Source organism: Phyllopteryx taeniolatus, chromosome 19, assembly GCF_024500385.1.
Source record: "Phyllopteryx taeniolatus isolate TA_2022b chromosome 19, UOR_Ptae_1.2, whole genome shotgun sequence".
NCBI lineage: Eukaryota > Metazoa > Chordata > Actinopteri > Syngnathiformes > Syngnathidae > Phyllopteryx > Phyllopteryx taeniolatus.
Genome location: NC_084520.1, coordinates 12,483,577 through 12,507,265, shown reverse-complemented (window position 1 = coordinate 12,507,265; position 23,689 = coordinate 12,483,577). Strand labels below are relative to the sequence as shown.

Below are 23,689 nucleotides of genomic sequence, written 5' to 3'. Positions count from 1 at the left end.
TTCTCGAAAAAATGTAATTTTTTAACATTTCTATGGCCTGTAGGCCTACACATGAAACTGAGGGAGGGAGTCCTTGGAAAACATTTCAAAATCTTGACCCTGAACATTTTGAAATCCCCTACTTTAAGTGTCTCTGGGACCATTTAAAGTGGCTTCCACATGAGTTGTTTGTGTTGCTTCAGAGAGGAGTGGCAATGGCTGCAGGCCCTCAGCTCCCTGGAGGAGACGATGGAGACGGAGGCCAGCGCGCAGAGCGGCCCACGTCCCCTCCTGCACGACCTGCGTAGCGCCATCAAGGATCTAATCGCCCACATTAATGTCCCCGGCAACCAGGTCAGAGCGACGCCACACTGTGTGGTCCTCCATGACAATGCGCATTATCGTTTATTGTCTGGAAACATTTGAACCCGCAAAAGTTTATTCTGATGTGATTCTGGTCATTTTTGGTTAGACCACTAACTCCCATGGTTTATGTAATTGAACATGCTCGCAATTTCCTGGAAATTGGCTTTTTTCTCAACACATAGTCTACCAACAGGAAGTGACCTGCCTACTAAGTTCAACAAGCATGCAACCATTCATGACCTTGGGTTTACAGTTTGCGTAAAACATGGATTATGGATGACATTCAGCACTGACTGCGTCCTGTGCTACACCATATGAACAAAGGTATTGGGACATTTGGATAAAATTGTTATATAGCTTTCTTTAGCTCTTGTCCTCATTAGGGTCAAGGGTGTGCTGGAGACTATTTCAGCTGACTTTGGGTGAGAGACAGGCAACACCTTGAACTGGTCGCCAGCTGATTGCAAGGCACAAATAGATCAAGCATCCCCATTTTTTTTTTTTATTCCATATTATGATATACAAAAGTACACAGAGAAATCCTCCAAAATTAAACTGTAAAAATGTCTTGGAAAGCTGAAAAATTAAGATTCAGGGTGAACTATAAAGTGTTTAGACCAAACGCTGATAGATAAATTAAATCAGTTTGCCAACCTTTATTTAGCCAAGGCACATATTTTACATTGTAAAAATCTCACAGCACACCAGCAAACAAAAATTTCACAAAAAGTATAGATACTAAAATAATGATAATGCCACCGCTTGAGTGGAAAAAAAGGAGAAAAAGGGGAAAAAAGGATAGTCACACTCCGTATTGAACCAGTCAAACACACAAATGCAAAATGAAAACACTCGCATGGAGCATGGAGCAGAAATGTGTTCGATCATTGACTGAAGTGAAGCCCAAAAAAAGCTGAGCCACAGTCACCCATGGACTTTCAGCCATTTATTGAACAGGTCAAACCTTCTAACACATGAATGCAAAGTAAAAACACTCGCAAGGAGAATGGCGCAGACATTAATTTATTCAGTGACTAAAATGAAGTTGGAAAACAAAAGGAGAGCCACACTCACCGATGCACTTTCAGCCATTTATTGAACGGGACAACACAAATACAAAACAAAAACACGTGGTTGGTAATCACTGAATTCATTGATTAATAATCGTGTCCCAATACATCTAATGGGAAAAGTACTGCTCCGCCTTTCTGTGTGTTTCCAGGCACAGGACTTCCGGATCTATACTCAGGAAGTGTTGGAGTTTGGAGACAAGGTGTCCTTCCTTCTTCTCCTGCCTCCGAGCGATGAAGTGTGCACAGCTCCCGGTCAGAATAATCCCTACTCGCCCCGCTCGGGCTTCCTCACGCTGCCCCTGCAGATCTTTGAACTGGGTGAGCGTCCGACATTTGATACGTCGTAGACGTGAAGCGTGATTCGCTGCGATGAACGCGTTGAATTTACCGCCTCCTCTTCTCCCCCGCCAGTCCACTTTAACGCCTATTGCCCCGGTTTCATCGGCCAGTACTGCCGGGTGTCCGCCTTGCTAGAGCTGGAGTCGCTCATGTCCCAGCAAGCCCTGAGGGAGGCTTTCTCTGAAGAAGAGCTCGCCGCTGCCAAGAAGAAGCACCAGCAGCTCCAAGAACACATTCAGGTAGAAGAACACAACCAGAACATTCTTCTTTCTAACTGCCTTTTACTTCTGGAATCATAAACTAAAGGTGGGACTCCAGTCGCATAACTTGACTGGAGTCAGACTTAACTCGCCAATTTTAGGACTTGCTTAAAACTGGTTTATAACGACAGCAAATGGAGGAGGTGTGGCGTGACGCCAGGTGGATCATGGAGGCCTTGCAGTACGCCCGCTACAAACAGCCGACGGGAGGCATATCCATCGGCGGCTTGATCGACTTCTCCAAGGATGTGATGCCTGACAAGCCCACCTCCACCTCCTCCCAGCCCGACTTCATGCCCTCCCCCTTGCCTTCACCAGAACCTTGCCGCAAGCACTCAGGTCTGACGCAAAATTCGATGCCTTCATAGTGCAAGTATTCGCAACATTTTACTACTTTATCAACATTTTGTTGTGTTCATTTCAAACTGGAATAGAATTTTGAAGCAAAGCAAAGCATTTTTATTTTATATAGCGCATTTCATACACAAGGTAACTCAATGTGCTTTACATGATTAAAAGCATTTAAAAACAAAGAAAAAAACTGCTTATAAACATTTAAAACATAGAGAATTAAAAAATAATAATAATAATAAAATAAAAAAACAGCATACAGTGCAAGAAATTTAAATTAATTAATTAAAAAGTGGAAATGCTCTAAAAAGCATGGGGGGAAAAAAGAGAACGAGTTTTTAACCTGGACTTAAAAATATGCACACTTGGGGCTGACGTCACTTCTGTTGGCAACTTTATTCCATTTGTGTGCAGCATAATAGCTAAATGCTGCTTCGACATCTTTGCTTTGGACTCTGTGCTCCACTATTTGACCTGAGTCTGTCGATCTCAGAGCCCTACTGGGTTTATATTCCATTAGCATTTCATTCATGTATTCAGGACTTAAACCGTTTAGTGATTTATAGACCAGTAGCAGAAATTTAAAGTATATTCTAAAGCTGTTGAATGAAATAATAAGGCTGTAATACAAGTAAGGATAAGAATTGGTAAGAATTTTGCGATACCGATTCCATTTTCGATTCTGCTTAATGATCCGATTGCTTATCGATTCTCATTGGGTGAGGGATTGAAATAATGCAAATGATGTATGTAATTGATGTCATTATCATTATATATAGCCTTATATGACATGAAAATACAAAGGATGTTTCTGCTGCTGCATATTGGAAGTTTTTCTTTCTCCCCGAAATTAAAGCTTTGTAAGTGTTGCAAGTAGCGTCAGTATCAACTTTTCACGTGAAATATAGCCAAACTTTAGAGTGCTTCTGCCATGATGGAAAACTGCAGAACCAAAATACACTTGCATCTGACATCAACACTCCTTTGTAAAATGAGAGTGAAATTGTCCGACAAGCAAATAAACGATTCCTAAGAATCACATGACTGGGAGCTGTCTCTTTTTCGATTCCCTTCCCAAAACAACAACGTGAAAAAGTGAAGCCTGTAAATACTGTCCGGATGCACTGTACAAGTAGGAAAGTTTATACTCCTGCTTTTTTTCCCAGACTTTGCAGGCCTGTCGGACGAGGAAGGCTCCTCCGAGGTCTTCCTCACCACCGACAGCGACTACGACTCCAGCCGAGCCCAGAGCCCCCGCGAGCTGGACCTGCTGCCCCCGTCCCCGCTCTCTACTTCCGCGCCCCTGGAGCCCCGCGGCTTCCTTCGCAGCGACGGCAGCGGCTCAGGAGTCGGGATCGGCAGAGGCGGACAAGGGGGAGGAAGCGGCGCCCTGAGGGACTCCACGCCCGACGTCCTGCAGGCTTCGGAGCAGCAGCGAGGCCGGGAACTCGGGCGGTGCGGAGGGGGTGTCTGCTGTGGGGCCGAGCGACGGCGGGGGCCTCCTGAGCTTTTTGACAGCGACTTCATCCTGCCAAGCCGGCAGATTGAGCTGTTACACATCACCGAGAAGCGACAGGCTTTCTGCGTGCGCACCAGTAGCCTGGAGTTCCCTTCGGCCATGTCCGCCAACCACCAGTCGTACTCGCGTCATGCTTCTTCACCGGCCACTTCGCCGCAGCAACGTTGGCACAGACCCTCGTCAGTGGACCGCTGTTGCTCGGCCGAACATGGCCCGCAACAACGCCCGCCTGCTCGGACGCTTTCGGAGGACAGTGGCACCCAGCAGCTCTCGTCCCCGCGGCCGGCCGCCCACAGGAAAGGCTGCCACGCCACGCTCCGAGTGTACCCACAGTACCGCACCGGCCTCCCCAAGGAGACCAGTGTCAAGGTATTTATTTTTTATTTCCTCGCGTCGTATGATGAGGTCAAGTGACTGATGGAAAACTGAGACCTGTAGCATGGTCACAAGTCTATTCTCAAGAATAACAAAAGTGCAAGTGCTGTGCACGCCCGTCTGAAAAGGCACGCTAGCTAACGCTAGCTGATAAACAGCACCACCGGAACAGAGAAAAATCGATAATCGATTTATAAAAATAAATTATGATAATCGCCCCCCCCCCCCCCCCAAAAAAAAAAAACACTTCACTCAACTCAACTTCATCATGCAGAGACATGTCAGCTCCTCTTCCTCCCTCCAGTCTCCCCAACCCGACTCACTCATCCAAACTAACTCGGACACTTTCACTGCCTCACAGACGGTCATAATTTATACAACTCTTGCAAGAATCTACATTTATACTTAGACATCACAGTATTGCGGTGATTTCTTTTTTCAGATTATAGGACTTTAGTGAGTGGCAACCCTGCAGTTGCCACATGAGTTGGCGTTTACAATTTAGCTTTTAAATATCTCCCGCAAGTAGAATAGCTTTTGAGGTTAGAAGTTAATGTCACCATGTACAATTGAAATGACATCCTCTTCTATTGGCTGCAGCTTTGCGTGACTCCTTGCACGTCAGCGGGCGAGATGGTCCAGCTGGTGGTACAAGAAATGAACCTGGTGTCTCAGCAAATGCTCGGCGGCGGCGATCAGGATCAAGACGCCTTCTACGGCCCCGAACAGTTGAAGCACTTTGGCCTCGTGCTGGTGGTGGACGAGCGGGAAAAGTGGCTGCAGGACGACTTCTGTCCGCTGGAGCTGCAAAACCCCTGGCTGAGGGGTAAGTTGTGCGTGCGCATTAAGGCCTACTCGCCCCTCGCTCTCAAACACGGCCGAGCCACCACAGTGTGACGCTTTTAATTCAAAGACTGTGGTGTTATTCAAAATGACTTCCTCTGGAGGAAAAATGTGTGGCTTCTTATAGGAAAATCCTTGATTCTGAGCTTTGAAAGTGATACAGGCTTCCATCGAAAACGTATCCTGTAGCCTTGTGTCCACCAACCATCCAGTGTATAGTCGACACGCTGTAGCTCCAACGTTGGATCTTATAAAAAAAAAATAATATATATATATCACTCAAACCAGCAGATGTGCAGTTTATAAACAAGCAATACTTTTTATTTTCAATGATGAACAAAACATCTTCCAAGAATTGTGCAGAGTGCATCTTTTCAATTACCCTTGTTATGCCGTGCTAAAAACTTGACCAGTTCAGTGTTCTGCTGTTTTGATATTACCCACAGTGCACCAGGAAGCGGTGCCCATCCTTCCTCATGAGGAATGAAAGGTGCTTTTCTTTTCAGAGGGGCAACAATAACTTTAAAAAAGGAAACAAAAATGTGAACCATTTCTGGGACAAACCACGAAAAAGCTCCTGACATTGTCCACATTCCGTTCAAATAACTGTTTACACCTCTCACTTGGATTTAATTTTTCCGGACATATTTTCATCAAAAAGAGGCTTTTTTTGTGCTTGGCGGTATCACAAACTAATTGTAGCAGGAGGTGCAGGTTACTATGACAACCTCTGCTGTTCACGTGAGGAAAGTGTTTACAAATTTTACTAAAAGAACAAAAAGTGTGGTTACGTGCTTCTACTGTATGTTGAAAAAATAGTTTAAAGTTGTGTTTTAGGTTTTAAGAATGGCTTATTTTCCTGTGTGAGCGCTTAGCTTCTTTTATGTTGTTTAAAGTGTTATTGTTGTTTCTTACAAGGGCCGATTGCAAAAAAAAAAAAAAAAAAAAAGATGGGGGGGGGGAACTCATGTGGACAACTGTGTAAATAGAGAGATGTATTGAATGTACGTTAAAGACATAAGATGGTTCGGAGCCGAGGGGCATCTCATAAACGTGTTTGCTAGCCTCGTGTTTACAAAGAGCTGTTTGGTGGATCCATCAAGCAAAAGTCATGAAGGAGACATCACGTCACTTTTTTTTTTTTTTGTAAAATCTATTTTTATTGAACAATAAATGAATATGACAAAAATAAAAACTCCCACTCGCTTTCTTTCTTTTTCTTGTGGGTTTCTACAAGAAACTACAGGTTTCTATGTGATTTTTAGCACTTCCTGTGTCAGGGGCAGCGCCACCTGTTAGTCTCCAGACCTGGGAACACTATTTGGCAAGCGGCAGCCTGCACAAGTGCGTGTTGGATCGCATTTTTTTCCGGAGCTTATTGCTTCACTCTCCTCCAAGAAGCTCTGTGTGAGGCACAGACACCCCAAAACGGGACACGTTTGTTCCTCATTGCGATGACCTCACGGCGTTTGGCCGCACGGTCGATGAAAAGCGAATGGCAGGCAGCTGAAATGCGAAGCTACGAATGACCGCATGGATGCGTCAGCATTGACATAGGCCGTGTTCGGAATTGCTCACATTTCCTGCTTCCTAATCGCCGAACAGTGCTGCCTTGACTTATGATGTTTAATTCGTTCCCTGAACAAGCTCTGAATTTCCTTTTGAAAATCAATCAATTTGACTGATATGAGTATTTGAATTATTTGCAGTTGTTTATTTAAATGGTAATAATTGTTTCTAGGGGAAAAAAAATACTCAAAAGTAAACTAAAAGGAAGTTTTCTGAAGATGCTAATTACATTTTTGGATATATAGGATTTTTCTCCTATTGCTTAATATATATTTTCTATGAAAATGCATCTTAGTGTCTTCAGAGTTCCTTTTTTCGGTTCTTTTACAAATGATCCGTCTTTGCCACTCAAGCTGTCTTTCCCGCTTACGCCACTGGAGAGAGAGCTTCCTTATGTTGTTGCAATACGCTAGAGGGATCTGAGCTGAAGTGCCAGGATGAGGCAGCCATTTTACATTTACACAATAGCAGACAGCAAAATAAATGGTTATTTCTGACATATGCATGATTTTGTGAAAGTGTTGGAAATTGGTTTAATGAGTAGTTACAGTTATCGTTTGTCTTTACCATTATGCACTTTTGTCTTTACCATCATGCAAGAAGTGTATTTTAGTGGGCCACCACCATTTGCTTATGAAACCAAGGTGGCAAATTTAAAACAAAAAACAAAAACAAAAACATTGAAATTCTTATTTTTTGTGTGTCTTTGCTGTTATTTGAAAATGATCCATATAAACCCTGACAAGCAGTATGAAAAATAGATGGATGGACATATTTCTTAATTTTTTTTGTCATTATGAGACGACTCCTTGCACATGCACGACGCAGCGTGCATGTCTTTGCCGCACAGGCCCGCTACGCTGGAGTGTGTTAAAATGTTGATCCCAGGCCAGAGTCCTTAGCTGGCCAGCTTGCTTTCAGCAGGCTCATATCACAGCGCTCGTTTTCTCAGCTCCTGAGCAAATAAAATGTCGCATGCTTCCCTGTCAACAGACCCTACACACACACACACCACTGCACAAAGACGTGTAAATGCACATGTGTAGCAGGAGGAAGATTTTACAAGATTTGTCTTGTATCAAGGCAAAGGCAAACACACTATCTGAGGCAGCTTATCAAAGACACACACACAGCGGTCCTTCCCGACACACTGCGCCTTTAAGAGCAGCCCGTTGCTGTTTATTGACAGTAACTTAAGAATTGTACTGGAATTCTGGCACCTCCTAATTTTAAACCTTCTGACTCCCGAAGGACCCGGGCTAAATATAACCGCCTGGCATATATCTGAGCAGCTATAAAGCAAACCTTCTAAATAATAAAAAAAAAAAAAAAGGCCTTGAATAGTGTCATTCATGCCAGTCAAGGGAAGCATGCTCAGTTCAATGACTCATCACAATACACGCAGTATCAAAAAAGAAAAAAACAGAGACTGCAGGGACATGAATTTTAGTCAGCAATTACAGTACTGTACATGTAGTTGGAAAATGAATGCACGACTCTGTGGCTTCATGGTGTATCAGCAGCCAAAATATTTAGGTTCACCTGTGCAAACTAACGTGAAGGATATCAAAAGTTTTGAACAAAGATTATGCTAAATCTTGCTCAAAGGTATCAATGTTACAGCATCACAATGCTGTAGATGTAACAGCCAATCAAAAATACACAAGCTTTCAGACAAAAAAATAAATACATTTCTGGTTTACAGTTAATTAATGGGGTGACGCAGCCTCTTAAAATATCCAGTCTCTCCTTTATTCTCACCCACTTCCTCTCTTTGTGGAAACCTGCTTCTTCCTTGACAATAGCACCATGTTTCTATGGTTCAATAAAAGTAATACAGTACAATATACTGTATGTGGCGCCTCCAAACAGGATGCAACAAAGTTTTTCGTTGCAGCGCATCGGTAGATTTGTAGGGATTAATTGCTCAATGTGCGCGTGCGTCATCTTTTCCCACGATAGTCCACACCAGTTGAGTTCGCTCACGTCGCGCGGTGTGCGGCGGGCCGTAAACCTCCGAGTTCAGCTCAAAAAACAGAAAACTGGGAGTTGAAAAACAAAAATGTTGCATTTGTTTCTGTTGCAGTTCAACATTGAACTACTTTTCTTGACTACTGATTTTCAATAACTAGTTGTGCATCAATTTGTTGCGTGTATGTAATATGATGAGGTGATTCTACATTTACATGGTTAAACATCATAACAGCCATTTGAAACAAAGCATAACGTCATTGTGGCCCGTGACAAAAATGACACCCCTTTAAAAACACAGTAAAACAGATTGTTTAAAAAAAAAAAAAAAAAAAGAAGAAAAGTGGATTATCAGTCTGTGCAGGTGTACCTCATGGAATGTCCGATGAGTGTACACTTTCATGGAAAGTGCAGTGGGGCAAACCTCTCCATCTGCGTTGCACCTTCCAGCACGTGAGAGTGCAAATAGCATCGATATTGTAAATTTACTGTAGTTTAAATTTTACAGTATGGCTTCTTGGTGTTAAAACGACATTCCTTCACATACGGATCACCTGTTTCGCTCCCACATGTGACCCCGCCCTTTACCCTAACCTCGCTCTATCCTGCCTACCGCCGTCTGATTCCAGCCTGGTACTTACTGGCAGATTTGCGAGGCATATTTGTACGTGAGTGATGGCGTGCGTGTGTGTGTGTGTGTGTGTGTGTGTGTGTGTGTGTGCACTGGGTGGGAAAAGTGAAGGCTGCCACTGCGGCATCACTCATTTCTCTGCCCTCCCTCGCTCCCTCCCCAGGACCCATAAACCCTTAAAGCACCTATAAAACACTTGGCGAGGCCTTTTTGAAGTTTTTATGAAGATCTGGCTTCATTGTTCCCAAGAGATGAGCCCCGCTCCGCTGGCGCCTCCGAGCTTTCTGGAAGTGCCAGTGAATTCAGGAGGGGGGAGGGGGGCGGTTGGTCGGCTTGGGTGCGGGTCCCAGGGAAAGAGGGGATGGGGGGTGGGCACCGTGGAGCCTGTATTTTTATGTCCCACTGTGCATGTGTGTGCGTCAGGCGAGCAGATGAGCTGCAGATGCGACGTCAACAACAGTGACAACTTTATTTTCTGCCGCCAGAATCTTTGCCCCCTTAGGTTATTTTCTTTTTCTTTTTTTTTTTTACGTTTAAGACGGCTTTAATGAAATGAACGCAGGTTGTAACGAAAGCACGTGTTCCAACGCGACCGTGCATGTGTTGCTCAATGTGGGTGTCTGCGTATGCCTTTTGTGTGCGTTCGCAGACGACGGGGCCAGCAGGTTGCGTGGTTTGTTGTTTGAAGTGGGGCTCTGTTGTTCTCATAGAGCTAAATGAATGGAGCCGGACCCCCCTCCATCTGTCTGATCCAGCGGCACCGGGCCCTCCCTCCCAAATCCCGGCTCCGACAACCTGACGCACTGGCCCCCTCAAAGGAACAGTTGGCAAACGGGACGGCACATTAAACGGGCCGACGAGAAGGAGTGTGTGTGCGTGCGTGCGTGTGTGTGTTTGTATGCGTGCGTGCGTGCGTGCGTGCGTGTGTAGGCGACCTGATGGAAGTGTGTACCGATATCTGTGGCTGTGACTTTGACCGTGCCCTTCAACATCCTCAATGTCAGAAAGGTGCGTGAAGTCCCCAATGAAACTTCTAAGGAGCGACGCGAGCCGTCCCGCGACAGTGCTCGACATTCTCGCCTCAGTTTTGGCACGTTACGGTTTGGGACGCTCCTCGGTTTCACGATGCAATTCTGTTCTTACGATACAGCCTTACAGTGGTAGCTTGACTTTAATTCGTCAAGTCACTCAATCAATTATCAAATCAGTTTTCCCTGTTGACATGAAATGCCTTTCATTCCTTCCAGCCACCCAAAAAACACCACAACAAAACACTATCGTATAAAAAACGGCAACATGGTTTTGTTAAGTATAATTACTGTACATACTGTAGTATTCATTTGTTGGATGTGTGGCTTTAAGAGGTGTGGCCTAGTGAGTGGTGGATTTGGGATAGCTGGTTAGGCTGCGTGAGCGTCTGGGCGCGAGTTGCGGCTCACAGCAGCTCCTTGCGAGCTTTCTCCTTTCATATTTGTGTGTTCGACTGTCCCGTTCAATAAACGGCTGAAAGTGCATTGGCGACTGTGGGTCTCACGTACGAAGGGATTACAGTACCTTAATTGTTCCTTTTTTAAACATTTTTACTTCACTCAAGCAGCGGCGTGTCTGAAGCTCGCTCGTAAATACAATTTGGGCTCGCGAGCAAGCGACAGCTTGTAACCCAACGACTCGTAAGCTGGAGTGCGACTGTAACTTACAGTAGTAGCAGTAGTCGTATTTGTATGAAAAACTCGGGCATGAATGTCTCCTTAGCTTAACTCCTGTGGCTGGCTTTGGACACTGGAAGGGAGTCAAGACGAGACAACAGTCATTGGTCGAACCGATGACCCCGCATGTGACCTCCTCTGGTTTGTGTGTGAACCACTAATGTGTAAATAATGTCACGTGATCCTTCTTTCCTTCTCTCTTTGCATTTCGTGTTTAAAAAGGTGCCTTTTGTTTGCCCAGTACGTTTCTATTTGCCCCACCTTTTAGGTCCCCACTGTGGTTAGTACGCAAATGGAAGGTTTCAGAAAAAGGGGATAAAGATCAATGATTGTGGTACCATTCGCAAACGGTACATGCATCTTATACCCCAGTTGCTCTTTACAATATGGCGAGGACAGAATCAGCGTTCTCATATTGTTCATCTAAAAACAGCCTGAACTTGATTACCGAGACCAAGGAGGTTTTCGCCCGCTTTCACGTGATCCCGTAAAAACTACTACAAATTTCCGTAACAGTTTTTGCAAGGGTAGGGCATGGATCCAAGTGGAGCCCGTTCGATTTTGGTGGCGACTAGTCCAGGATGTATGCCACTTCTCGCTCCAAGTCAGCTGGGATAGTTTTCCACTTCACGGTAGAGAACCTGGACAGATGAGTTTTTAGCCACTTGCAGGAGGTTGTTGCAGTATCGCACGTCTTTTTATGGGATAACGCTGAAGAAGTGACACTTTGCTACAATGTAGTCAGTGTACAGCTTATATAACAGTATAAAATGACTGTCCCTTCAAAATGACTCAATACACAGCCATTAATGTCGAAACTGCTGGCAACCAAAGTGAGTACACCCCTATGTGAAAATGTCCACAATGTCAATATTGAGATGCCACCATTATTTTCTAGCACGAACTTAACCCTCTTGGGCATGAAGTTCCCCAGAGCTTCACAGATGTTGGTGCTGATCTAATTTGGGGTTGTAAATTTCATTAGATAGTCTGAATTCATTAGAATCTCAAGAAGGACAGCAGGAGAAGAGAGAGGAAGTCTTTCTTCATTCTTACAATGAAAGAGTTTGGACAGTTTGGAGCTGTAAACAGAAGTCTGTTAGCGGGAGCAAAACCGGAACGCTACATTCTGCGATTGACAGGTCTCATACACACACGCACACATCCATATTAACCCTAAACCGAGACCGCTTTGTGCAAAAGATGATGTCATGTCTTCTGAAAACATGCAGGGGTGGCGGCGTCGGGGGGTTTAAAGGGGGGATTCCTTTGGTACTTTCAAGTTTGCAGGGGGAGCCTTGGACCACGGCAGGATAGACGGTACCAGAGCAAGAGGCTCAACGCCTTCATCCGCACCGCCCCACATCACCCCACCCCGGCAAGCAGTCACATTAGGCACGCTCCGGCCACGCCATCAAAGGCCTGCCTCTCACACACGCACGCACACACACACAGAAAAACGCGTGCACGCAAACAGTTGCTTCACAAGTCAATGCAGGAGCCCACAGACAGCCTGACACAAGTTAAACAAGCATGTTCACACCCGGCCCCAAATAAACGCGTGCCTAAAAATAACAACACATAGCGCCAGTTCAAACACACACACTTCAACCCCCCCCCCCCCCCCCCCTCCGGCTGTGTTATTGTTTTGAAAATATGATTGCGGTGACGGATGGGGTGGGGAGAGAAGGGGACTCAGGCAAAAGGGGGCGAGTGGCAGGGCCCCTCCATTGTCCCCGAGCAGTGTGAGGCTGTGTCCATAGCTATAGAAACTGGGGCCACACTGGGAAGGCATGCTTTCATCTCCACCGCAGGCTCACCGCTGGCAATAAGGGGTCAAATAAATCCCCCTGGATGCAGTAAGGGGCCGTTGTGGGGCTTATACACACACGGAGCATGGTTACTGATAGATGGAGAAATTGGTATATAGCAGTGATTCTGGAAGGAGGAGGTGGGGATTCCCGGGACCCCCTCATAGTCCTCACATACAGTGACTAGCATGTGTACGCCTGAAATGCAATCAGAAATAAAACATTGACAGTGTCAGGCTGTCAGCATCAAATCTAGCTGCTAACCGGCACTGTATTTCCACATTTGAATCAATGACTGCAAAATTAGTGATGTGATTTATTTATTTTGTTAGTTTTTTTAGTCACAGTTACTTGAATTATGACTTTACCGCTGTTTTACTTTATATTAGTGATAGAGTATGACATTCTGTACAAATCTGGGTTACGCCGTAAACTTAGGATCCACAGTACAGTGAAATATGTAAAGTGCATTCCAGGTCGGATTTAACTTTTATTTGGATAATATAATTCTGACAACTATGTGTGAGAAATAGTTGTTAGTTTGGATCATTTAACATTGTTATGTTCATCCTCATTTTTTTTTTTATATATAAAGAGGCTCTTTGAACATTGTACGCAAGTGTAGTTATGGTTTTGGAAACATATGATATAAAGGGCTATTTTTGAAGTGCATTATCTTGTTCTTGTATAAAATTGATTTGTGGCTTGGCAACAATGGGAAAATGTGAGCAATACAAGCAATTATGTTGATGTTCATTCTGTTCTGGTCAATACTTGGTCATTTGTTGTACTACTTGAAGTTCTGGGATGTGGTTGAAAAACGGAATTGGGAAGAATCTTGAGCGAAAGTGTCCTTCATCTGATCAGGGAAAATACTGTACATCACTTGACCTGCATGTTAAAATTGATGCATGTCGCATCTCGCTAGTTATTAGATTTGAATGTTATAATGTTGTGTGCTTACTGTTCACGCTTTCCAAAATGTTCGCCGAGCCTTAGGTGGCATACGCGGTGCACCTCCGATGAAATGGACTTTGTGGTGCCTAATCAACCTCATAGAATAGTTGCTAGATTCATTTCAAATGGTTTTCCTTATGGGGACCTGATGTTTGGTCCCTATACCGCAAGGGAGCCGCATGACTTGACTGAAAACAGTTCTATTGTATGTCGCCCTATGATGAATACAAACAAGACACTTTTGCGCGCATACAAGCCAGCACGGCATGGAGATTTAGCCGGATGGCCCGGTAAACAGGACAGATAAACAGCATCCGGAGCCAGCAGGATCACTAATTTCAACACACAGAGCGTTTTTATGTTATGATCTCGGTGCGTCCAAAAGGACGCATTTTTTGCGTACGGTCGTATACGGCAGACGCACGCGTGGGGGGCGGGGGGGGGGGGTATCTTCTGGACAATAGCCAGCCGGCCCATTACAATGTATAGTGCAGAGGAAGAGGAGAAGAAGCGAAGAGGGGAGGAGAGGAGAGAGGGAGAAGGTCGGCAGCACCGCCGCATGCCACAGACAGACTGACGATACTTGTACTGGGCTCCACACCAGGAACCTGGCTGTAATTACACCACACACACACTGTTACCAGACAGACTGAGGTTCTTGAAGTGTGTCTTTATGCCTTTTAATCTGACCACACTTTTTGACTGCTCACCATAAATAACATCCTCTTTATCGCAGACACTTACCTAAGTACTTTAAGAAAGCCAGCGTGAGAATACCGTATCACAGGGCTTCTCAAAACGTTTTGCTTCCAAGGGCGCCTTACACGCGAGAGTTCATCATAATAATCCTCCTGTCATTTAAACAGAACTAGAATTTGTGCCCCTAAATGCCATCAAAATTTAAAAAGTTTAATTTTTGAGGGGGAGGAAATGTTGTAATAAATAATTTTGTAGAGGGACAATGTGTATTTTTATATAGGTGTAATATTACGATATAGTCAAAATTTAGTGAGAGGAGATGTGAAGAGTTCAAAGGCAAAAGCAGACATTTTTGGTTATTTGTCCAAAATGTTTTTTTTAATTGTTTCTGGTTCCGGGTTAAAGAAGCAATTTAAAACAAAATCAATTTCCCCACAATCAAACCAAACAAAGAGCAAATTCATACTTGCATATACACAAAAACAGTAATATAATGCTCATTTCACATGTGCATACATCAGTGTTGTGTTTCCATGATTTTGCAGCCAGAAAGTGGCGGAAAAATCAGAAAAGCACATTTAAGGGAAGGCAAAATAAACTATGAGTGAGGGTGTGCTTAAAGTAAATAAAGAAAACCCTTGGCTAAGGTTAAGGAATGATTGTGGTTTTGATTAATAAAAAAGGCAAATATTTCATGGCAGGTCTGCGGCCCAGATAGCCGGCATGCACGAAGATCTGACCACCCATCTCCCCGTCGCCCTCCATCCCTCCTCCGGATCTCCGCATGCTCACGTGATGAAACGTGAACAAACTTGGATTGACAATAATAGTCTCTTATTAGAATCAATGATGCTTCAGTGATTTTGTACCAAAAGTGCAAAACTGGTTTGGGTTAACGACAGGATGGGTTGATTGGTTGGTTGGTTGGATCTCATGGATTCGATGAATGCAGAGCGAAAGATTGGATGGATGGACGGACGGACGGACGGACTTTTGTAATTGTAACTGACCGAAAAGTCCCAACAATCAAATATTTATTCGGATTTTCTACAAAATGAAAGCACTGACTTTTGTATTTTTCTTTATAATTAATTCTAAAAAGATTGTTTTCCAATTAATAAATTTGATTAAAACAATATGGAATTAAGATTCTAATTAACCACAAAATAGTCCAGGTAGTTCCTAACACTTGGTAAAATTTCATATTAAATGTGTGATTTTTTTTTTTTTTTTTTTTTTTTTTTTTTTATAAACATATATTTCACATCAGTTTGAACACAAAATAATCTGAAATTGCATCCTTGTATGAACTTTTTTGTTTTGTTTTATGGGCGGTATCGATGAACAGGGCCCAAGGGTCCAGCGGCGTGTCAATAGTCATATTCATAGCACAAACATAGATTTCCCAATTTTCTTTTGTGAATGGACACGCTTGTTCTGGGAGCTCTCGACTGACCAAATCCAAGGTTAAATAAGGTCAACAAGGTTATTGGCACAAACCACAATTGTGATTCTGTTTGCCTTCTAGACTGACACCAACGCAGATCTCTGGTATCAATAGCTCCTTGTTGATCTACTTCGCTCTCTCTCAGTCTCGCTCTGTCTCTCTCTTTCTGTCCGGGACTTGTGAAAGTTATTGGAGTGTGAATGCGTTTAACAGCCTGTGTCTGCCTCCTGCCTCATAGGTCTCTTTTGTGTCCCGCTCCGTCGAGGTTTCCACTTCAGCCGCTTCTGTCGGGGATTGACAATGTCAAATTCGATCGATTGGTCAGAATTTCAGGGAAGAAATTTTGAAGGATCAACTTCTGTAACTACCACGTGTACCCCTAAATGCCATAGGAATTGAAGTTGCCTACTTGGGAGGAAAATAATGTTAAGAGACAAATTCATATCTTTTAGAGAAAATGTTGACAGGATAAGACTTCTTATTTTTCAAGACCTGCCATAACATTATGATTTAAGTAAAAGTTTCATTCGGTAAAAAGTCATATTGTACCAAGTGAATTTTAAAAACACATTATCCTCGTAATATTATGCCTTTTATTCTGGGGGGGGGCATGAATATATTCTTGAATAAATACACCCTTTGTTCTAGAATAAAAATAGGACTTTATCCCTGTAATGACATGTTTTTGATGTTCAGATTCCATGCACTGAAAAAATATTCATGCAAGGATGTTTGTTTTGTGATGATACTTTACAATTTAGTTCAGTATCAACTGCCTTTATGCAACTGCTGCCCCCCAACCACACACATTTCGCTTTGTGTCATAGCAAAGTGATATCAAATATTAGAGAGAGGAACAAGGTCTGCTTGGAGGGGGTTACATACAATGCATTTTACAATCTAGAAAATAGGACTATTCCCGAAAAAATACACTTTTTGCTCACGGAAAAATAGGATTTATTCCTGTAATAATACACAATCATATCAGAGCTTTCAATTCGCCAAAATATGCCCCATATAAGTGTACTTTTTGAATGATACGACATCCTAATTTATTGAAAATCATTTTCCCCACCATCTACTTTAGGGTCCGCGAGCCCCAGTTTGAGAAGCGCTGCTTTAGGTTATCGCCAATGTGTGATCCAACATGCTGTCAGCAAATGGGATATTTTCATGGAGTACGACAGGTGGGTGAGAATGGGTGTTCCCCGTTCCCACCGAGTTCCCATTAAAAAGAAAAGACGCATTAATCCTTCATTGAGACATAAGCAGCTTGAGGTCTGAGGGAGGCTTTTTTTTTTTTTTTTTTTAATTTTATTTCCAGAGTTCTGACTTAACCGCACTTTAGTACCCTTAAGTCTGTCCAATTTCTCATGACTTCATTACTCCTCTTCAGTGTTTAATGCGTACCTCATCCCAAATCTTTCTTCCCCCTCGGCCAGCGAGAGAAAGGCAGACGCTGGTGTTTGCTCGTGGCTCCGGGGGCTTGTGGCTCGCGATTAGCAAACCAGTATGAGTCAACATCTGCTACATCCCTTAGACAAACTATCTATCGGCGCACACTCGGCCTGTTGTCAGACCGCCGCGGTGTCCCGTCCGGTTCCCGAGCCCAGCGGCACCCCCCTGTGCAGCGGTGCGCGCTCACATGTTAGCGAGATATTTCCCAAAGGCTTCCCAGTTCTGCTGGCACCACGGCAAGCCGTCGCTGTCTCGGCCTCCCGCGTGCGCCGCTAACAGAGGGCCAGCGGTTGGTAGTAACAAAGTACGCAGTTGAGCTCTTGATTGATTGAGATCTAACAGTGACACGGAGGAACATGTTTTAAAGATTATTAAAGTATGAAAGATGACGACAACAGATGCGTGGGGAATGCGTTGTCCTGTGCTAGCCTAAGAACCAACAGCTTCTGCCGTACAGAAATTCTGTGGGAAAAAAACCCCACATAGGTTAAGGTGGGGTTTAGTTGTTATTTATCATTAGTTAATGTAGCAATTTTTGTTACTCACATCACACCGTTAGCAAAGCTATGGAAACAAGTTTTGATAGCATAAAATTCAAGCCAACGCTAGCTTGCTACCGTTTTAAAAACAACCAAATGAAATATGTAACAAGATTCACCGCCCCCCCCCCCTTTCATTCAGTACGAACACTATATAAGATAAAGAATGAGGGAAACTATTTTATTTTATGTTATCGAAAAGGGTCTTGTATATATATATATAATTGACTGTAAGAATTACTTGTTTACTTCAATACAGAGTAAGGGTTGAACAACTACAGATTTTGGTGGGCTGGTTTTCTTGTAAAGGCATATTTCAACAGTTTCAGTTTTCTGTTTCTATTCCACGTGCTTTTACTGTATTTGAGGATAGACTTACATAATTCGGGTCTCATTTTTGGTGAAATATTTCCATACGCTTGCCCTATTGTAGGCCTACAGTCATATGGCGTATTGTGATGTTGGTTGGTGCGTGAAGTTCTTGTTACCACACAGGTGTTGCCCCCGTGCATTATTGGACAATATTTTGGCGACGAAGATGGAGCTTCACTTCACGCCCCTGCCCTTGTTCGTCACCGCCAGTCCCGTGGTCCCGCTGGTATGAATATTTTAAAACTAGCGGCGATGGGAATAGCCAAAGCTAGTGAGGCTAACCATTATTCTCATCCAGCAGCAGCTTATTTTCATACTCTGTGATTCACACAGACATATGAAGACGTACCGTATGTGTCGCCTTGTTGCCCGGACAAGTCGACTTCAAGCTAAACGGCGATGTGGAGTAGTAAAATTGTCTCATCGACGATTCAACCCCTATTTCAGAGTCTGTACTTGTTTTACCAAAGCACTGGAGTTGAATCAATGCTTCAACTTCAACTTTGTCTTTTTTTTCCATCAGTACTGTATCTGTACTTCTACTTCAGAACAAAATGTGAGTACTTATTCTTTTCTGGAGAGGGCCAAAGGGCACCGGGGTCCGGCGCTCCACCTATTTGCTTGCTCAGGACCCTGGGAGGTGGCTTTCGTTGACGATGGGGCCCACTGCATCTTTGTGACCCGCGGTTCTCATTTGGCAGTGTCACGTACACGACAATGTGTTTAATGTGGTTTAACAGGCTCCCAGCCTTAAACAGAACCACCTCAATCCGCATGCCGCCGCAGACTCGCAAAGACGCCATCACCGAATTTCCTTCGCTTTGTTTTTGTTACGCAGTGCCAGTCTGTGAAGTATCTTGGCTCCAGACTCAACAGAACACACATGCTGCGGCCAGGGGCGGGCAAAGGCAACATCTGTTGCGGTCAGCGGCTGTGGGCGAACGCTTTCGTTTGGACACGATGGCCTGCGGCAGCACAATGGCTTAGCGGTCGCACGGAATGCCGGCACTTGCGGTCGGGGTTTACCTAGCTTGCCCTCGTCATTCACCAGACTACACTTTAATTAGCTGTAAAAGGCACTTATTGCATTGTCCTGATACAAATGAGACTGTGGCATTTACAGTAACTTTTTCCCCCCCTTTTAATTGCAGTGTACCTCTCAGATAAGAGCTACTGGATTAGAGTGAACACGCACAATAATGGACCTCATAGGACCACTTTTTGTACTTCTAAGTAACTCTTTTCCACTACCCAAAATCAACGGGGGCACTCAGCAACATTATCAGAAGCACTGACCAACATTTACAACCTAAATTCTAACATTTGTTTCATGAAATTGTATTCATTATTTTCCCAATGGTCTGTTCTCTTCCTTTCATAGAGTTTCTCTCGACTGCACTACTTCCAGTACGACTATGCGATGCTCCTTGTAATCAGATTTCAGCCTCTGTGTGCTGGCATTTCAAATGAATATGCCCGGGGCCTTCAGAATTAGAAGTGCTAGCCGAACTGATGAGCGATGACGTAAATACGCATAGGCTTGCGATTGGCTGTAAAGGAGATGACGCTACCTGCAGTAAAATTTCAATGGCACTTGTCAGTTTCTAAAATAAAACTTTTACATAGGAGTAGCTTGGTTTTGCAGGGTTAGGTAATATAATACCGAACGAAAACGTAATGGGAATTCTGCGAGCAGACGTGGCTTCATATTCATCTCAATGGTGCTTGTTGGGTTTTTTTGCGTTTGAACTCCACTAATCCCCCCAAAAATGAGTTGACTGAATGGGATAAGTGCAACTGAGTTCAACCTCTCAATAAACAGTGATCTCCAGGAGCATTTCATATTTCAGTCATGGCAAACATTTAAATAACACTTGATATCCTCAGCAATCCTGATTTGTCTCAAGTTGTCGTCGAAAGATGTTTGGGCACTGCTAGCATCTTTCCTTTTCTCACCCTTTTGCTTTCTATCTCTCTGTCTTGCTCGCTCTTCCCCTTTTGGCCGCTGTGCCACTGTGGAGACGGCAACAGTGACTCTATTGTGAACGATGGGAATTGGGCAACAGGCCAATGATGTCATCCTGCCATCGGGAAGACCAGCGGTAACGCCCTCCTGGCGTTTCGGAATGCACTATTTTTTCCTGTTGTTTTCCGGAAGGCGGTGATCAATTTAATTCCACCCTCATCACTCGGTGCTCCAGGGCGAGGGGTGAGGGGGGGGGGCGTGATGAGTAAAGGGATGGGGGGGGGGGGGGGGCACCCTCTTTGCTCCTTCAAAGCGGGATGCGACCACTGAAAGAACATGGCGAGGCTCGTTTTTTGTTGTTGTTTTATTTTCATTTTGTGAGATGTGAGTAATGGAATGCCGTGAGGTCACACCAGTTCGTAGTCGCCGGGTATCATTACAGAAGAAAAGCGGCAATTCATCAAGCAAAAGGGCGAATGGCCCACAAAACACTAATAGTCCTTCACTCAGAGTACAACCCTTCCGGCCAAAAGTAGATAATTGCTTTGTGCGCGTATACCTAATAAAGAACAAAGAGCGCTTATTGCTGATTAAATTAAAAGTAACAATATGAAGTCATTTGGCCTTAAACTAACTGCTAATTCTTTTTGGAGAATAGCTTGCCATGACAAAACCGAAAAAAACTATTTTAGTGCTTTAAGGACACTTCTTGTAATTTTTCAACACTTTGTAGCGCAACAAAACGATCGACGGCAGTTAAAATATATCATGTTATAATGTGAAATGATGTTAGCATTCGGCATCTTTTGGCATGCACAGTCAGTAGATTTTGAAGCTCTGAACAGTGGTGTAAACCGTGGAACGGTAACGGTCTGTGGAACATTTGGGCACAGGCTACACAGACAGACTTGCTCATCAGAGTCTGAAAAAAGATTGATTTGGGAAATCAGGTCCAACGGCTCTCTGTCAAACCGCTTGTCTCGGTCAAGTGATAAGGTAGTAAAAAAGTAACCCCACAAGCTAGCAAAAATGAGTAAAAAAGAAACAAAAGTAACACACTTTGGGTGACATTGTCTCCCATAACCGCAAGATGGGACCGGCTTGTTGAAAAGAAACAAGCGCAGGGCATCCAATGATTCCAACAACTACGTTCAGCTTCACAGTAAATTGTATTTTTAATCATTTTTTTGTCAGTAAATTTTGTTTGTTTGCCAGTCTGTCAAAATGCTGCTGTCTCTACCCAGATGTTGAGTTAATTCCTTCACATTTGCTTGGTTAATAGTACAAACTGGTACGTTTGTTCACTTTGTGTATCATGATGAACACGTCGTGTAGAATAGAGAGATTATCATTTTTCCCAACCTTTAAAAAACTGCAACTAAATGCGTCATTTGCAGGTAGAATGTTTTGTATTCAATTCGCACGCACACTGATCTCCCAAGTGATTGATTGCTCGTGAAATCTTAAGTGAAAATAAAAAGGACAACGCAAGTGCGCAAGCCAACGGAGCCGTCTAAGATGTGATTACTGGGAGTCGCAACTTGACGTTTTCCCCCATCACAACAGCATGGAAACTAAACAAACGATGCCATGCTTTGGAGACGATTGCATCAGGCTCGCGGAGGTCTTTCAATGAGTTGGACAAGCGTTTTAATCGCCTCCTTGTCATCGTAAAAAAATGGAAGACTTTGATGCTGTTTACTGGCTATTTCGCAAAAAAATAAAAAAATAAATAAATTAGGAGGAGACAAATATGTAGAAGGGGCTTCAAAAGTAGCGTTAACGGGAGACAGATTTTTGACATGCTTCCGAGCCATCTGCTTTGGGTTATAGCTCCGAGACGAAAATGGGGAGAGAGAGAAAAGAACTGAAGGAGGACTGGAGAACATGGCGAGGGCGATGGGGGGAATAGTGAGAATGCAATATTGACAGGCAATAGTGGAAGGATATTTCTTTGTGCTCTGACCCCTTTTTTTATGCTTGGAATTGTTGCGGTACGGGGGAGAAAGATGAAGAATTCCACCGCTGCCACAATACAGAAATATAGAAAAACGACTTGTGTTCCTGAATTTATAACAACAAAATCCTTCGAAAATATTTGTTTGTGCAGCACAGGAGAAGTTAGGAGACGTGATGATTTAAAGATAGATTGAACTATTTTCCATTAAGCACAGTAGAATTCCTTATCTTCTCATCTGGCATTCCCTCAAAGTGTTTTTTTCCCCCGTTTTTGTTTTTTTTTGCTGTTTATGTGACTCCTCCAAGCTGTCAGTCTCCCTCCCACGGCCCTGTGCCATTCTACCAATCCCCAGTGGGCATAGCCAGCCAGTCTGGCCAGGCCTGCCCCTTGCTGTGCCCCCGTGCTGCATAAGCCCCTGCCTGGACCTTGGGTAGAGCCCTTTGTATGGAGCCATAGGGGTGTTACTGTGTGTTTGTGTATGTGTTATGTGTGTGTAGCATTCACAAGCAAAGGGGAGAAGGGGGTCCTATCTGTGCCTAAGGGCTGCCCCACCTCCCCTCCAACGCACCCTCACCATGCGCCCTATTGAGACCTAAGGGAGCGTGAACAATCACTGCAAAACCAAAGAGCTAAGTCCTCTTGTTATACAAGCCCAATTTTCGGCGAACCTAACCCGCCGGCCTCCCACCCCCGCCGACCGGCAGCCCGGCCCCGCTCGTCAGAGTTTGACGGGCTTCGTTAAAGCGAGCCGGGCTCCTTTTATGGTCTTATTTAATTAGCCATTCCACAGTAAACTGCCATCCGCCCGGCACCAACACTGACCCCCCCCCCCCCCCAAACCCCCACCCCGATTCTCCTCCTCTTCGTCACCTTGTCTCCCAATTCTCCACAATCACTTTATCATAGTTTTTTTGTTCAATTTCAATTGGCAATCAGAAATTTGAAAAAGATATGCAAATGTGACGAAGTAAAAGAAGTTTGCCGCCACAATCAGTCTGCACCACGACCCTTCAAATGATCCAACAGTCATATTCTATCAAGGACAAACATGTTCGAAGCATTATCGTAATGGGTTTCAAATCACTTCTACAACACCGTTATTTTCGGTTCAGTGATACTCAACGAACAATGTGTATATGTCATGCTTGTGGTACGGACTGATTGTAGCGCTTAAGTCCACCGCACGATGTGATTTGAAATTTGAATCACAAGGGGTACGTCCTTGCAACGTCGCAGACGTAACGGCCAATCAAAAATGCCTTGTTCATATCACTATCTTTCACAAATTGCATTTCCAGGGCCGAAGCCAGATGTAGTTTGCAGCCGCCAAGACTACCGTTATAATATTATATATCTTGTTTTACAATAATAACTCTATAATTTCATATGTACCTGTGTCTAAAAAGCGAAGCATGGAGAGTCTCTGTTGCCGAAATGCGCAAAGGGTTTCACCACGAAAATAGTTTTTGAGTATGACGCGAGATCTAGCCGCCCGCCA

The 23,689-nt window shown here is 44.0% G+C and overlaps 1 protein-coding gene across 5 annotated transcripts in view; it reads left to right on the top strand.

Annotated features, from left to right (window-relative positions):
* The window catches only part of LOC133469427 (ankyrin repeat and fibronectin type-III domain-containing protein 1), a 136,107-nt gene extending 129,784 nt beyond the window's left edge, over nt 1-6,323 (top strand). For 3 of the 5 annotated variants that reach the window (XM_061756475.1, XM_061756476.1, XM_061756473.1), the window contains 6 exons: nt 183-333; nt 1,568-1,736; nt 1,830-1,996; nt 2,149-2,356; nt 3,535-4,256; nt 4,863-6,323. In XM_061756475.1, coding sequence (XP_061612459.1) covers nt 183-333; nt 1,568-1,736; nt 1,830-1,996; nt 2,149-2,356; nt 3,535-4,256; nt 4,863-5,159 — 1,714 coding nt within the window. In that variant the 3' untranslated portion in view covers nt 5,160-6,323. The remainder of the gene's footprint in view (nt 1-182; nt 334-1,567; nt 1,737-1,829; nt 1,997-2,148; nt 2,357-3,534; nt 4,257-4,862) is intronic. The other 2 variants (XM_061756477.1, XM_061756478.1) reach the window with 1 other exon arrangement.
* Nucleotides 6,324-23,689: the final 17,366 nt, after the last annotated feature.